Source organism: Mus caroli, chromosome 8 (genome assembly GCF_900094665.2).
Source record: "Mus caroli chromosome 8, CAROLI_EIJ_v1.1, whole genome shotgun sequence".
NCBI classification, from domain to species: domain Eukaryota; kingdom Metazoa; phylum Chordata; class Mammalia; order Rodentia; family Muridae; genus Mus; species Mus caroli.
Window position 1 is genome coordinate 71209385 of NC_034577.1, and position 16226 is coordinate 71225610.

A 16226-nucleotide genomic window follows, 5' to 3' on the forward strand; every position below is an offset into this window, starting at 1 on the left:
CTGGCTGTCCTGGAACTCACTTTGTAGACCAGGCTGGCCTCGAACTCAGAAATCCACCTGCCTCTGCCTCCCGAGTGCTGGGATTAAAGGAGTGTGCCACCACCTCTTGGCTCATTTTCTTTTAAGAAATAAATGTTTACATTTGATGGATGGTTTTTAATTAGGAGGAGGATAATGTTTTGTGATGGCCATTTTGCTTATGCAGACTATAATAGAATTTATTTGGAAGGTTACTTGTAAGGAGACACATTATTCTCATTAGATAAGGCTGGTAGGCTATTTTTAAAAATTATTTTGTGTTATGTTCATGATGTTTTAATTTCATGGATGTATATGCACTGTGCATACCTTGTATCTGGACATTAGAACAGGATCCTCAATTCCCTGTAAGCCACTGTGTTGTGTGCATGCTGAGGACTGAAGACTGGGTCTGCTGCAAGAGCCAGTGCTCTTAATGCCTGAGCCATCTCTTCAGTTTGAAGTTTACATTTTTAAATTCAGTATGGCCCTTGTTCCATAAATGAGGAGAGCTAAACAGTCTCCTACCAGTGAATTTTCTCTGGCAGAGGGTTTCACATGGAATTGCTTATGAGAAGCTCTGATTATTAGGATAAGGCCTATTTAAAAAGATTTGTTTCAGTATGTGTCACCTATTTTGCTTTGAAAACCAAAGTTGATTTGAAAGCACTAAGTAGGTTTGTTCCAGAAGTCACAGCATTGTCTAAATGCTCTTCTCTGGGCTGCTTTTACTTTGGAAATGGTGGAGTTGGTTTGTCACAGCTCATTCATAGTGTCTTAGTATTAAGAGTACTGCTTTCACAAGTAACCTAGGGCTGCAGTCTTAGGTTACAGGGTTCTAAATACAGGTACAGAATGATTTGGTTTTTGTCTTGGATTGCCTGTTTCTGTTGTGAATTTAGGATATGTTTGCATTAGTGTTCTTGTTGCTGTGACCAGATACCTATTAGGAACAACTTAAGGGAGAAGGAGAGGACTTGTTTTTCTTCTTGTTTTTTTGTTTAAGGTTTGAGGTGTTTGTGTCATTCTTGGCTTTGTGGTAGTGAGAGTGTGTGGCAGATGTTTGCTCACATCTCAGAGGACCAGGAAGCAGGGATGGAACAGGAAGTTCCTGGGCTGTATATCTCAAGACATGCCTTCTCCTCCCTACTTTGTCCAATAGGTAGGCTCTAGAGTTCCTGAAACACTTCCGCAGCTGGAGACCAGGTTTTACACGATCCCAGACCCTAGCACACCCTTCCGTGTGCAGATAATATAGCTTAGTTTTTAAAAAAAGATTTTATTTGGCTTTGTGTTTTAACTTAGTGTACTGGAGAGAGCTTTCATGTCACTCCTTTGCAGTGTGTGTTCTATAGCGTGGACAAATAAGGCTTTATTACTTGAAGTCCTTGGGAATTTATTTTATTTTAATTTTTTATTGTTTTATTTTTTTTATTATTCCTTGGGAATTTTTAATACTGTGACAAATATGTTGCATTATTCTACCTTCCTATATACTTTCGTGGACATACAAAACATTCCAACAGGGTAAATTGTACAGACTTTGAACTGCTGAGTCAAAGAAGTGCAGGGGCATTGATGTTTTTTCCTTATATGTACCAGAAAGGCTTCAAGTGACTTTAAGCAGGACAGATTTCCTTTGTTCTAGGATGCTCTCTTTTGTACCTTGATTCATCCTGAAGGTGAAATAACTTCTCTTTGTGTCTCATTCTTGGCCTCGTGCCAAGCTTCTGAGTACTGGGTTAAGATAGCCCTTGCTATAGGTGAGTTCTCAACTTACACAGATGACTCTTGGTCCTTGTACTGAGAGGGTTTTCTGTCAAACTTTTATTATAATGAGTTACATATGGTCATTTTCATGTAGATATATGTGTTTTGAGCATCTTTCCCCCTTTGTTCCACTAGCGACTTAGAAATAATACCTTGTATTTTATGAATATGATGAATGTTTTGCCGGCATGTATGTGCATCTTTGCACCATGTGTATGCAGTACCCTAGTAGACCAGAAGAGGGCAGATCCCCTGAAACTGGAGTTAGACAGTTGATAGCTGCCTTGTTTGTCCTGGGAACCAAAACTTAGGTCCTTTGTAACAGCAACAAGATGGCTTATCTGTTGAGCCATCTCTCTAACTCTGTTCTTAATAATAATATACTAGTGGTATACTAATGCAAAGGGTGTTTATGGCTGGACAGTGGCGGTGTGTGCTTTTAATTCTAGCACACAGAAGGTAGAAGCAGACTGATCTGTGAGTTCAAGGCCAGCATGGTCTACAGAGTGAGTATCAGGAAAGTGAAAGCTATACAGCGAAACCCTGTCTTGGAAAAAAAAATGTGTATGATGTATATTTTGTAAAAAGTGAGATACTTACATGCCAACTTTTCTTTCTTCAATACAGGAATGGGTAGGACAAGTGGAAATAAGTGCCCTTTCTCTTATGTACAGGTAAACTGTAGAATACTTAAGTAAAACAATAAAATAAAATAACTAGAAAGTTAATATATTACATTCTACTAAAAATTTTTTAAAACTTCAAAGGTGTTTTATATCTCAGTTGTCAGACTTTCCCTAAGGTTTTTAGTCTGTTTATTTAATTGCATCAGTTGGAATTTGATGGCTAGATAGCACTGTTTAAATGTTTGAATTCCTGAGGGATTTTTTGAAAAAGGGCACAGAAAATACTAGACTATGTCCTAAAAACTATTGTTTATCAGTTTCATAGAGAAAGGGCTTATTCTTGGGGCCAGTGACACTGACTGGCCCAGGAACAGAGCTCAGGTGCTGGTCTACAGCTTCTTTGAGAGCAAGCTCTCCCTTTTAGAATTGTCTTTGAAGTTATTCATGTTGTAGAGCTTACATCCTTTTGAAATTTTAATTTTTAGAAAACTTACTTCTGGTATTTTATAGTGCAGTTATTTCATTTTCTTTTTTCTTTTTTTTTTTTTTAAGATCTATTTATTATTATATATAAGTACACTGTAGCTGACTTCAGATGAACCAGAAGAGGGAGTCAGATCTTATTATGGGTGGTTTTGAGCCACCATGTGGTTGCTGGGATTTGAACTCAGGACCTTTGGAAGAGCAGTCAGTGCTCTTACCCGCTGAGCCATCCTGCCAGCCCTCTTTTTTTCTTTTTTTCTTTTTTTTTTTTTTTATGCTTACCAGTGCCTAGAACATTGCCTCATATATAGATAAATGTTAACTTCAATTCATGAAATATATTCTTTTAAAAGTAATATCTGAGTTTTATTTTCAGGAAAGATTTTGTAATATATCAGGAGCCAAATGTTTCTCCTTCACATGTAACTGAAAATAATTTTCCTGAGAAGGTAAGAGTTTTTTGAAGTATTAAAGAGTACTTAAGTAGAATAGCTGCTTAGTTGCTACCGTGACTAGGATCCTAAGCTGTGCTTTTAAATTTAAATGACTCTTAAAATAGTGCTATATGAAAGTTAGGGTATTATTTCTTCAAGTTAGGTTAATCATGTCGTTGAAAAAAACACTATGCCTATATGACCAAGATTATTACTGTTGATCATGACATTAAGTAGTTAAGTAGCTTGTGAAAGTCAGCACTGCTTTGTGTCCAGACATATCCTGCTGTTTGTATTTCCCTTTGTAAAGGTAATTTTAGTAGCCATGGTATCACTGCATCATGTGCTCATAAAGTAGAAGAAGCAGTGGAAAAGTTTTAGGAAGCCTAGAAAAAAAAAGCTGATTCACTGTAAGAGAATTTTACTTTATCGTAATCATACAGGCCAAGGTGAAGGACGCTGCTACTTTTATGAAGGGGGGCAGAATGAGCAAAATGCTACTGTTTAAGGATGACGAGGGTGTGGGGCATGGGGAGGGGTGTACGTGTTAATGGAGCTTTGCTTTTGATCTGACCTTTTCAACTACAGTTTTGGGGTTATGGCACATTTTATTTAGTAAATGTACATTTCTTTGTGTTGTAGAAAATACTTAAAACTGACAATTAGGAAAGGCGATTGTTGATTCTGTCTCAGAAGTTAGCATTAAGATTGTTTTAGAACACTTTCTTTCCTTTCTCCCATTCCTTTCCACTTCCCCTTTTCCTTTCTCCTCTCCCTTATTTATCACTTCCCTCCTCTTTCTCTTCTTTCCTCTTCCTCTCCTTTTCCTTTTTTTTCTTCCCCTCTTTCTAAAGTCCCACTGAATCCAAAATCTTAATTCTCCTGCTTTAGCTTCTTGTGTGCTATGATTATAGGCATTTATCACTGAACTTGACTTGGAATGATTTCTTACAATTTTTTAAAAAAGATTGATTTGTTTGTTTATTTATTTATTTTTACATGTATGTTTATGTGCATTAGTGTACAGATGCTCAGAGGCCACAGGTGTCAGCTGGAGCTGCAGTTACAGGTGGTTGTGAGCTGCCAGATGTGGGTGTTGGGAGACAAATTTGGGTCTCTGTAAGAGTAGTAAGTGCTCTTAGCCACTCAACACCTTAACTTTCTTGTTCTTTTAAGTAGTTGAGAACATATATGATATCTGGTGTTTATTTTAGTTTTTTTGATATGGTCTCTATATAGATTGGTTTTTGCCTTGTGATTCTCCTGCTTCAGCCTCCCTTATTAATGCTGTGATTACAGATGTTTGCAATCACTTATGACTTCTTACTGTTTTTTTGTGGTTCTGTAAACATATTCAGAATGGGCATTCAGGGTCTAATCTGTAACTGGCGAGGTGGGCACAGGAGGGTCAGGAGTTTGAAGGCCAGTGTCCACTAGACAGTGAGTTTGAGGCCAGACTGTCTCAAAAAACAACAGACTTGGCTGTGACAGTGCTACCTGGCTCTTCAGCATACTGTGGTGGACTAGTCTGCCAACATTGGAGCTGTGTTATTTCTGAAATATGATTTTGAGAATGTGCATTATTATTCAGAGGCTTTGACAGTTTGCTTTGTGAATGTTAAATGTGATTGACTGAAATGTTGCTTACTTTCCCTTCAGGTGTTACTGTGTTTTTCAAATGGAAATCATTATGACATTGTCTATCCTATAACGTACAAAGATAGTTCTGCTATGTGTCAGTGTAAGTATCATCTTGTCTTCATATAGGAATGAGAGCCAAGCCTCAGCCTTAGTAAGGATTTATGTCCTTTTTCCAAGTTGTTAATGTATAGCTTTAAAAAAATTCAAGTGATTGAATAACTGCTTCATTTGATTGCATTATCGCTGGCACTATTGAGATTTGGGGCCAGATTCTTCCGTTGGGGTGCTTCCCTGTGCATTGTAGGATGCTTAGGAGCACAGTAGCTTCTACCCATTAAATGTCAGTAATATTTGTTACCTCACTGTGAAATCTAGTTTCTACAGGTTTTTCCAAATATTTGCTGGTTGGCTAAATTCCCCTCCCCTCCACACAACAATGCTGGTTGAGGAGGAGAGAAATGGCCCCTCCTGCTTTAAACTCCCTTTTTTTCTCATATGAGTAGTAGTGTTGCAAATGTAATTGCTTGTTTTCTTTTTTTCCTTTCTGCTTTTTGAGACCGTTTTCACTTAAGTAACCTAGACTGTCCCGGAATGTCCTATGTAGATCAGGCTGACCTTGAACTGAGAACCACTTGCCTCTGCCTCCCAAGTACTCCAAGTACCACCACGTTTGACTGTTTTCTCTAGTCTTACGTGATCAGTAAAAGTAAGAGAAGTAAATGTTTTAAAAGTATAAGCCATGTTTTTGAGGTGGAAATATTGAGCTCTCTTTTGGGCTGTGTCTCCCCATTCTTGCTAGTCAGAGTCAGGACATTTCAGCCTTTGTAGCTTGCCTTCCCTGTACTGCCTGTGGGTGAGTCTGGGGTCCCATCTCCTCTTACTAGGAATCTGGGAGCAGTACCTGGTCTGTGAGAGACTTGTGGAGATTCATTAGATGCTGGGCACGAGTTCTTAGTGTGCTTAGTTTCAGGAAGTTTATTGTAGTAAATGAGTTTTACAGCTCACCTGTTTTTGAGTTTTTAGTATAAAAATTTCCCTGTCCTATTTATTTATTTATTTATTTATTTCCTTTTAGTTTTTTGAGACAGGGTTTTCCTGTGCAGCTCTGGAACTTGCTCTGTAGACCAAACTGGCCTCTAACTCAGAAATCTACCTTCCTCTGCCTCCTGAGTGCTGGGACAAAAGCTGTGTGCTACCACTGCTTGGCTTTTAGAACTTATTTTTTAATGAGCAAATCTAAATATTCTTTCCTTCATAGATGACTTAGACTATATTATCTGTGAGTGTGCATATTAGGCTTGTATGTGTGGGTATGTATGTGCATATGGAAGCCAGAGGCCAGCCTTCATTCTTGTTTCTCTTTCCCCTTTCTGTATTATGTGTGCATATGTGTAAATGTTGAGGGTAGACAGTAAGTGATATGGCTTGAGGTCAACGTTGGATGTCCTTGGTGGCTTTCCAGCTTACATTTGAGAGGATCACTCACTGAACCTGGCCAGAGGTCACTTCTTAAAGCTAGACTATCTCACCAGCAACTGCTAGAGCTCCTTCTGTCTCTACCTCCTTGGTGCTGGATCATAAGTAAGCACTTGGTGTCACACCTGCCTTTTCTGTAGGAGTGCTGGGGACTCCAACCCATAATGTTTATAAACCAAGCACTTACCAATGGAGCCATCTGCAAACCCCTAAGAATCTATGTTGTAAGTCTCTTTTTAGCTCATTATGTAAAGGTAAAGCATGAGATTGGATTATGGTGAGCAAACTTCCTTGTGATTTATAGAAACTTGATGATTACTTGACCTAATGTTCCAGTATCCAGGAGAACTAAGGCAAGAAATCCAAGTCTTCTGCCTTGTCAGCTAGTGTATTCTAATGTTCTGCAATTCTCTTTTCTGCACACTTAATGATGCTTTATTTTCTCCATCCAAAACCTTTGGGTTAGGCCTCTTGTGTGACATATCAAAGCTGGGAGACTAAAAATACAGTACTTCATGTGCTGAGATTAAACGTGAGAACACAGCAAAGCTTTAATGTTTGTAAATCAAGTGCTCACTAAAGTTTTTCACTTTCCCTGATGTGTTTGCTTCACAGATATGATACTCTTTAATTGTGTTTTAAAAATGTAGTAATTTTAAGCGGTATTTTGAACTGTATGTACCACGGACAAAGGTTCCTGCTGCTTTCTAGGTATCTTTGAGAGTAAATGGTGCTGTTGGCTGTAAGGATTTGTATATACACCTACTAAACATTTCAGAAGCCTGGGTGGTGCTGTCAAATTTCTCCTGTTTCCAAAACATGCCTCTAACGTTGCATACTGTGCTTCTTTAATTACAGCTCTCCTTTACGAATTGCTGTATGAGAAGGTATTCAAAACTGATGTTAGTAAAATCATGATGGGACTAGAAGCCTCTGAGGTGGCTGAGGAGAGCAACAGTGAGATATCAGACTCTGAGGACGACAGCTGCAAGTAAGAGCACATCTCAGGCCTAAAGTGTCTTTCTAGTGTCATCCAGGGAAATATTTTCATGTGTTAAGGTGTGCATCCGTAAAGCATTTATCTGCAGGAGAGGTTCTTTATTGCTGCCATGAATTTGACCTACTGCTATAATGGTTTTGTTTTTAGTTAATGAGAATTTATATGTATGTAGTTGATAATCACGTAGACTAGATTTGATCTGTGTGTACATTGCAAAACTGTAAAGTTACCTTGTTTACACATCCAGTGATGAAGTGCGTTTGTTTTGGTCTTCGCGTTTGTTTTGGTCTTCGCGTTTGTTTTGGTCTTCGTGACCTTTTCATAGTTTCCTTCCTTTGCTTCTGCCACCTCTTTTAGAATAAGGAGTGCTTCACTGTGGAGTTGTGTCATGAAGACTCTCAGCCCTGGATATACAGGCATACTTTTGGACATCCAAGCATGTTTTTAGTATGTTTTTTTACTAATTAGATACATTAGGGACATATTATTTAAATTTTCTAAAGAAGCCTCAGTCTCTGTAGCATAGAGTGAGGGTGTTTAAGTATGATGTTTATGTGAGAGCATGTCAGGGAAATATAGTTTCATTATATATTACATATTAAGTTATGATGTTATGCCTGTATATAACGTTAGTTATCAACATTAAGTTTATCATTTATGAGCATCCTCTATTACATTCCAGTTGAAGCTGAAAGTATATTCTCATATGAGAACATGGTACCACATGCTACATTAGGGGAGGAGGTTCCCCTTGGGTTTTAGTTCTTATAATCAGGTTTTTTAAATGTATATGTGTGTCTGTTGATTTGAAGTGTGGGACCCCTCCCCTGTTTTCTGTGGTGGAGAGCAAATTCAGGGTTGTATGCGTTGTTATGCATGCTAGGCAAAGCGCTATACCACTGGGCTGCGCTCTCTTGTAGTTCCATGCTTGTTTTTAATTTTTTAGGGGTTTTTTTTGACAGAAATATTTAAATTATGAATTTATGTGTGAATGAGTGCAGACAGTTTGAGGCTGAGATGACACGTTCCTTGTTGTTAGAGTTATCGGTTCTTGTGAGCCTCCTGAGTAGGTTCTGGGAACTGAACTTGGATTTTCTGCAAGAGCAGTATGGAATCTTAAAACCACTGTACCATCTCTGTGCTCCCTCTTTTCGCCCCTTTCTTTCTGAGGCAGGGTCTAGGTATTCCTGGATCTTACTGTGTGGCTAAGAATGACTTTCTCTTATAATTATCTGATTGTCTTCCCCTCCCAAGTGTTTATGGTTACAGGTGCATGTCATCATGCTTGCTTTCTAGGAATTTGTTGAATTACAATTTTCTGATTTGGACTGAGGATCTGACCATTATTTATGCTTCTACAGTGTTTGTTGTTGTGAATTTTGTCCTAATATGTGTTGATTAATTATGCACAAATAGAAATTGCCTCTCTTCTTTCCAGATACATGACCTGATCCAGATGTCAGGGGGTGGCTAAGTTATTTTAATTTGCTACCCACACTGTCTTTTGAATGCTGTAGACGTTTGTCCTATTATAGAAACAAATCCAGGGTATGACTCTGGACACAGGACTGGTAAGCTGGAGACGCTTACCTGGCAGGGGAGCAGGTAGTGGTAGGAAGTGTGTGTTACTATGCTTGGCTTCCCTTTTACACTGCCCTTGAAAAAATTGCTCTAGCTGAATAGCCCAAAGATTGAGTACTTTCTAAGCATGTGGGAAGGCCCACGTCTGAGTCTGCCGTATTGGAAGGAGGGGGTAAAAAAAAAAAAAGACGTTAACAAACCGTTTTTTGTCACATCATTTTTAAGAGAGGACAAACACTGAATAACCGTTTCAAGATATATTAAGTTAGTGTGGTCATTAGGAGGGAAGATGTGTAATATATTCTTATTTTCACATTCATATTTGGTGGGTCTTGAGTGTACTTGAAATGATGAGTGGTTTTGTTGTTGTTTTTCAGTGTAGACTCCAAGCTCTTGCTCCCTTTAGTGAACATTTGGAGGTTATTTTGAAACATAGAAGTGGATTTCTTAGAGGAGTTGTAGGATAGATAGATACTCTAGTGGCTGAGTAGAACCTCTTTCATCTTGAGTCCCATCAGGTTCTTGGCCACCTTGTGGTCTTTGTGTCTGCTCTTCTCTGTTTTGTTACCTTTCTTTTTTTTTTTTTTTTTAATTNAAAGGTACCTTGGCGAGGCCTTCCCTATTGCTTTTTGCTGCTGTGCTTGCTACCTTTTGTTTTTGTAGGACTTAGTTCTTATTACTGGGTACCTGCCTAATTTGTGTTTACCTTACTAGATTCTATGGGCAGCTTTTGTCTCTCACTGCTTAGCAGTCTACTAATACATAATGTGCAGCACCTAGTAGGCAATGCACTTGTAGAGTCAGTGACTGAAAAGTGGGCTGATGATGGTTCTTGATTGTATTGAAGATTAGGAAGTGTTTTTTACAAAAAGGTGGTTATGACTCTTTTTTGGTTTTTCGAGACAAGGTTTCTCTGTGTAGCCCTGGCTGTCCTAGCACTCACTTTGTAGACCAGGCTGGCCTCGAACTCAGAAATCCGCCTGCCTCTGCCTCCCGAGTGCTGGGATTAAAGGCGTGCGCCACCACGCCCGGCTGGTTATGACTCTTGACATTTCTACAGTTGAGGCATTTGGCTTTATTATAAATGTTATAATTTGATTGTACCGATTCTTTTAAAAGCTTTGTAACACTTTTTAAAATTTGATGTTGAATCTTTTGTAAATTGTTGTTTCATCCATTCAAATATTGTAACCTGCCACTACCATTTCTGTTTTTTGTTTACTAAATCAGTAAGAATTACTAGTATTAAGTCTGATTTTTATATGTGCATATATGTATACCATATACATAAAATACACTTACATATAGTAAAATGTATATGTATACATATAGTCTATATATTTAGATAGATAGATAGATACTTGCATAAAGTAAAACTTAAAGAGATTAGTGTAGCCTAATGTTTTTGGCATGTAGTTGAGGTTAAAAGTTGATTACATGCAAATATTCATTTTCTAATTATGGTTCTGTTCCTTTATAGGAGTAAAAGTACTGCTGCTACTGATGTGAATGGATTTAAACCCTCAGGCAGTGAGGTATTTTTAAATTTTTTATTAATTTTAACTTTTTTATATGTAAAGAACCTGTGATTTTTGATGGTCCTCTTCTGTAGTCAGGGTTGCTTTGCTAGTAAGAAACTGATTTGCTGCTTCCTGCTTTATTTTTAAGATTTTGTGTTGTTTTGCTTTTGTGTATATTTGAAACAGTGTTTTAAAAGCATTTCTGTGTTGATTGGACTTCTGACATTGTTTATTTAGAACCCTAAGAACAGTGGGAACTCAGCTGACCTTCCTCTGTCCAGAAAGGTTCTTAAGTCTCTCAACCCAGCAGTCTATAGAAATGTGGAGTATGAAATTTGGTTGAAGTCTAAACAAGGTGAGTTAACCTAAATTCTGAAAGATTGCCTGTAGCACTTGAAGATAATGACATTTTACAATATATTTTAATGAATTTTTTTTAAACTAACAGCTCAACAAAAACGTGATTATTCCATTGCTGCTGGCTTACAGTATGAAGTTGGAGATAAATGCCACGTAAGTGATGTCTACCAAGTGAGAAAGTGACCTGAATTGAATCTTAAATTTTCTGATACTTTCCAAAGGAACAGTCAACTAAAATTTGACCATAGTTATAATTTGAATTTCAGAATTCAATCATACAAGTAAAAAGAATCATCTTAATGCTGAAATTTACACATTTGTAGAGCCACAGTTTTATTGTTAATTGTTTTGTTTTTGAGACAGTGTCTCACTGTATAGTTCAGGCTGGCTTGGAACTATGTAGACCAGGCTGGTCTGGAGGTCACACAGATCTGCCTGCCTCTGCCTTCTGAATTCTGGACCTTTGTCCATTTTATTTGAATACAGTTGACCTGAAATCTTAAGCAACTGGAATGATACACAGGTGACTTGCTTACTCATGTATGTAGGATATATTTTAAACTTTTTGGAAGAAATAGCTGTTTAAAAAAAAGGCTAGTGAAGCTAAATGTGGTAATGCATATCTTTAACCTCAGGACTTGGGGAGACAGAGGCAAGTGGGTTTTTGTAAGTTCATGGCCAGTCTGGTTGGTCTACATAGTTCCAGGCTAGCTAGGACTATACAGTGAGACACTGTCTCAAAAACAAAACAAAACAAAACAAAAAGGCTGGCAAGATGGCTCAGCAGAGTCCTTTTGCTCTTTTAGGGAATCTTTAGTTGGTTCCTAGTACCCGTATCAGGAGATTTAAAACTGAGTGTTCCAGCTCCAAATGATTTGGTGCCCTTTTCTGGCAACTGTGAGCACTCCATAGGTGGCAGAAGAAACCTACACATAAAATTTAAGAACTTTTAAGTTAATCTTTAAAAATCATTTTTATTGCAAAACTTTCTTGAGAAAAAGCAATTAATGAGGAATGAGATGTCAGCTCAGGACTCTGATAATAACACTTGGACAAAAGGGAGTCTCTTTGTAGAGCAGAGCTGCGTTTACTGTACTGCCTTACCTGATGCAGCCATTGGCCAGTGCACACGGTTAGTGTGTTCAGTTTGCCTAGAAGAGACTTGAAGGCATCCATAGCCACACAGTTCAGTCAGTTATTAATGGGGTTGGTAAGGAACGGTAGAAGCATCCCTTTTTAAGGAGCAAAAGTTACCATTATTACATAGTTGTAGTATAAAAGCAGAAAGATAGTAGTAATAACGGTACCCTCATTTGTAGAGTGGCTGCTATGTAGACTGCTGTCCCCTGTATGATATATCTCTCCATTGCATCTCTAGGAGTTCTCTGTTATATTATTTTCTGTTGTTAGCTCCAATTTGCGTATGACCAGACAAGGTAAGTAAATTGTCCACGGTTATTGCTTGCAGTAGAAGACAGGCGTGGAAATGCAAAGCCAGTGTGGGTTGACGGACAGCTGCTGGTGTATGCATTGCTTACAGTTGGATGGGTTTTGCTGCCGCTTGACGTATTTATTTATAACACTTCCAAACATTGGACAGAAAAAACAGTCTTTCTTTTAGGTAGAGAGATACGGTGCCTTAGGGATACAGATTCTCTTGAAGCTCTTTTGTACTTATTTCTTTTTTTCTGATAAATGTTTACATTATCAGGTGTCTGATGTTTCTTTCTGGTGTTCAGCAGGTTAGATTGGATCATAATGGGAAATTATCTAATGCAGACATTCATGGGGTTCACTCTGAGAATGGACTGGTTTTGTCTGAAGAACTGGGGAAAAAGTACGTATTCTTTAGCTAAGGTGTTTGTTATCACAGCCTGTTGCAAATGTGATTACTTCCAGATGCCTCTGTATTTAGAATTTCAATTAAATGTATTACCTGTATATAAAAATTTAATAGGTTAGAGCTTTAGAAAAATCATGAGGGGTGGTGGAATTGACTTGCAAAGGAACTGATATTTCTCTCTTTATCTATTTTGTTTTTTTGAGAAATGATTTCTGTGGGTACCTCTGACTGTCCTGGTACTCAATTTGTAGACTAGGCTGGCCTCAAACTCCTGAGTGCTGGAATTAAAGGTGTGAGCCACTGCAACCTGGTGCAAAGGAACTGATTATAAAGGGGCAGATTGTAATGAGGGCAGATGACTTGAGTTCAAGACCAGCGTAGTATAGTCTACATAGAAGTCTAGGATAGCCAGGGATACATAGACATCCCAGTCTTCCCTTCCTTTTCCCAATAACAAAATCCAGGAACTGAGTTTTTACATCTCCAACATCTACAGAAAGAACAGGCAAGGCTGTGTGACCTGTACTTGAGTGTTGGGGATCAGAAGTGAGTGGGTCCCAGGTGCTCGTAGCCTATGTAAAATGAGCTGCAAGTTCATCGAGAGAGTATGCCATAGAAAGTTTTGGCAGAAGCACATACTCCCCTAGAAAAAGAAGAGTATTTTGAATTTAAATAAAATGTTTTGCTCACTCTGGTATATTTTACAAATGCTAGTTTTACTGCCTACAGTTTACAACACATTGTCCACAGGTACAGCTGGAATTATGCGGTTATTAAATGGGGACTTTGGAGAGAGAACAGGCACTGTGCTTCTTTCTGTTTTCTTAGTGCTGAGCTCTCGGCAATAAGTAGTGTGTCAGTGTCTGCTGTGGGGGTGCCTCAAACTGCAGCACTTGGGAGGCGGGTAGATTTCTCAGGCCAACCTGGTCTACAGAGGGAGTTCCAGACAGACTAGGCTACAAAGTGAGACTCTGTTTCAAAAATGTCAGTATTGTCATGTAGTATAGAAAATACTGCTGACTTATCGCGGTGCCATTTTAATGCACCTTTTGTTTGTGTTACTGGTGCTAACTTACTAGAGGAAGATGTAATAAATCACACCTTGACCTATAGTAAGAAAACAAATTTAAATATATGTGACTGTAAGTTGTGTAGTGCAGTGAACTCCAATATAACCAACACCCACTTTTAGAAACACAGATCATTTCTTCACTATACTTTATATTATCTATTTGCTTGCCTTTTTTTAATTTTTAATTTTCTTGTTTTTGATACAGGGTTTCTCTGGGCAGTTCTGGCTGTCTTGGAACTTACTATATAGTCTAGGCTGATCTCAGACTCAGATCCTTCCACCTCTCCCTCCAGAGTGCTGGGATTACAGGCATGTGCCACCACACCCGGCCCTTACTTATTTTAATCAGCTTTTTGTTTGTTTGTTTTGAAGCAACATCTCATGTGCCACTATGCCTGGCTTTTACCATATCCTTTAATAGGAAAAAGTTTACATGTTTTATATCGAGTCTGGATATTTTACTGTACTGTATTATCCTGGCCTGTCCTGTCCTATCCTGTGATGTTTACAAGTATCTCTTAACAGTAAGGTTCTCTCTTGTTGCCTTAACTATAGTGCCATTAGGAGAATAGCAGAAAAGCAATTGCTCCTTAATTTGTTGCTTAATTTTTATTTAAGGCCTTGTATTATTTCATTTTTAAAGTTAATGCTAGAAGTTTGGATTGCTAATGCTGGTTATACTTGTTTTAATGTTTATTTAAAACTTTTTTTAACGGTGTTGGGGATTGAACCCAGTGTCTTGCACAGGGTAATACAATAAGCAAGTATTCATTGAATGACATCTATGTCTAGTTTTTCTAATTTACTTTTAATGTAAGAACTAAAGGTGTGGTGGTACGTGCCTTTTAATCCTAGCACTTGGGATACAGGGGCAGGAGGATCTAGTCTGGGATATATAGAAACTTTCAGGCTGGCCAAGGGTATTTAGTGAGACCCTTTCTAGGAAAAAAATTAAAATTAGCACTTCTCTTTGCCTGCATATGTGTGTGTGTGTGTGTGTTTGTACGTATGTATGTATGTATGTATGTATGTATGCATTTTTGAGGCAAGATTTCTCTACAGCTCTGGCTGTCCTAGAACTCACTTTATAGATCAGGCTGGCCTCTGAATTCAGAGATTAAAAGTATATGTCAGTATGCCTAGTTTAAATAAGCGAATCTTGTGTAAGTTGACAGCAGAGTATCTGTGCAGGGTATTGGTTTTAGTGTTCTTTTAAACTGATTGTTTTAGATTTACTTATTTGATGTGTATGAGTGTTTTGTCTGCATGTATCATGTAGTGCATGCATGTATCATGCTTGAGGAGGCCAGAACATTAGATCCTCTGGTACTGGAGTTAGGGTGGTTATGAGCCACTTCATGGTTCTGAGAATTAGACAGGTCCCCTAGAAGGGTAGCTGGTGTTTCTGACTGCTGAGGTGTCTGTCTCTCCAGTTGAGTTACTAGCAAATACTTCTGTTTCTTTTGAAGACATACACCGAAGAACCTCAAGCCACCTCCCCCAGAAAGCTGGAACACGGTGTCAGGAAAGAAGATGAAAAAACCTAATTCTGGGCAAAATTTCCATTCAGGTAAGTTCACATCAAAGCTGTCTTTAGGATTATGATAGTAGTTCTTGGAGTTGTTTACGTCAGGGAAATTGTGAGGTCTCTTTCTATTTTCCACAGATACAGATTACAGAGGGCCAAAGAATCTAAACAAGCCAATCAAAGCCCCATCTGCACTACCTCCTCGACTACAGCATCCTTCATCGGGTGTAAGACAGCATGCATTCTCCAGTCATTCTACAGGGTCCCAGTCTCAGAAATCCTCCAGTGAGCATAAGAATCTAAGTAGGATGCCCTCACAGATCACAAGGTAACCTCCCTGAATTGAAGAGAAGCCCGTTGCTGCATGTCCTTCATTATAATTCATCTTTTTAGCTACACGTTCTAGGTCATACTTGTTTATAATGTAGTGTTGAAAAGAAATGTTGACAGAACTTCAAACAGTACACAGTAATACTACAATACACAGGAATAAGCCTTTATTTCTGAATATTTTGTTCCAAGTGTTGGCAAACTTCATGTTAGTTCTGTCAGGGTTTCTCAAATCAGTGTGGAGAGCTGAATAATAATCTGCAGGAGACAAGAAGGTAGATTGATTAAAAATGACTCAGTAGCTGGTATTGGTTAAAACTTTTGAGAGTCTGCCCCCCCAGGTAATTTTTTCTAGGCATATTTAAGTAATTGTTAAAAAAATTCCTGGTGATAAATAACTCAATTTCGTATCACAATAAAGCTTAAGAGATGATCCATCAAATGCTTTCTAATGTACCTGTGATATTTTCGTAAAGATGGGTTCTGTATATTGAGAAACTCACAATAAAGTTCTTGGGGGGAGGATCTCATTTGGTCTCAGCCA

General features: G+C 38.3%; 1 protein-coding gene across 4 annotated transcripts in view; it reads left to right on the plus strand.

The window, feature by feature from the left end:
- Otud4 (OTU deubiquitinase 4) overlaps positions 1 to 16226 on the plus strand; it is a 39183-nt gene that overhangs the window by 10088 nt on the left and 12869 nt on the right. For 3 of the 4 annotated variants that reach the window (XM_029480429.1, XM_021169569.2, XM_029480430.1), the window contains 10 exons: positions 2416 to 2462; positions 3274 to 3346; positions 4991 to 5072; positions 7307 to 7439; positions 10510 to 10564; positions 10787 to 10904; positions 10998 to 11062; positions 12649 to 12746; positions 15294 to 15394; positions 15491 to 15680. In XM_029480429.1, coding sequence (XP_029336289.1) covers positions 2416 to 2462; positions 3274 to 3346; positions 4991 to 5072; positions 7307 to 7439; positions 10510 to 10564; positions 10787 to 10904; positions 10998 to 11062; positions 12649 to 12746; positions 15294 to 15394; positions 15491 to 15680 — 962 coding nt within the window. The remainder of the gene's footprint in view (positions 1 to 2415; positions 2463 to 3273; positions 3347 to 4990; positions 5073 to 7306; positions 7440 to 10509; positions 10565 to 10786; positions 10905 to 10997; positions 11063 to 12648; positions 12747 to 15293; positions 15395 to 15490; positions 15681 to 16226) is intronic. The other variant, XM_021169568.2, reaches the window with a different exon arrangement.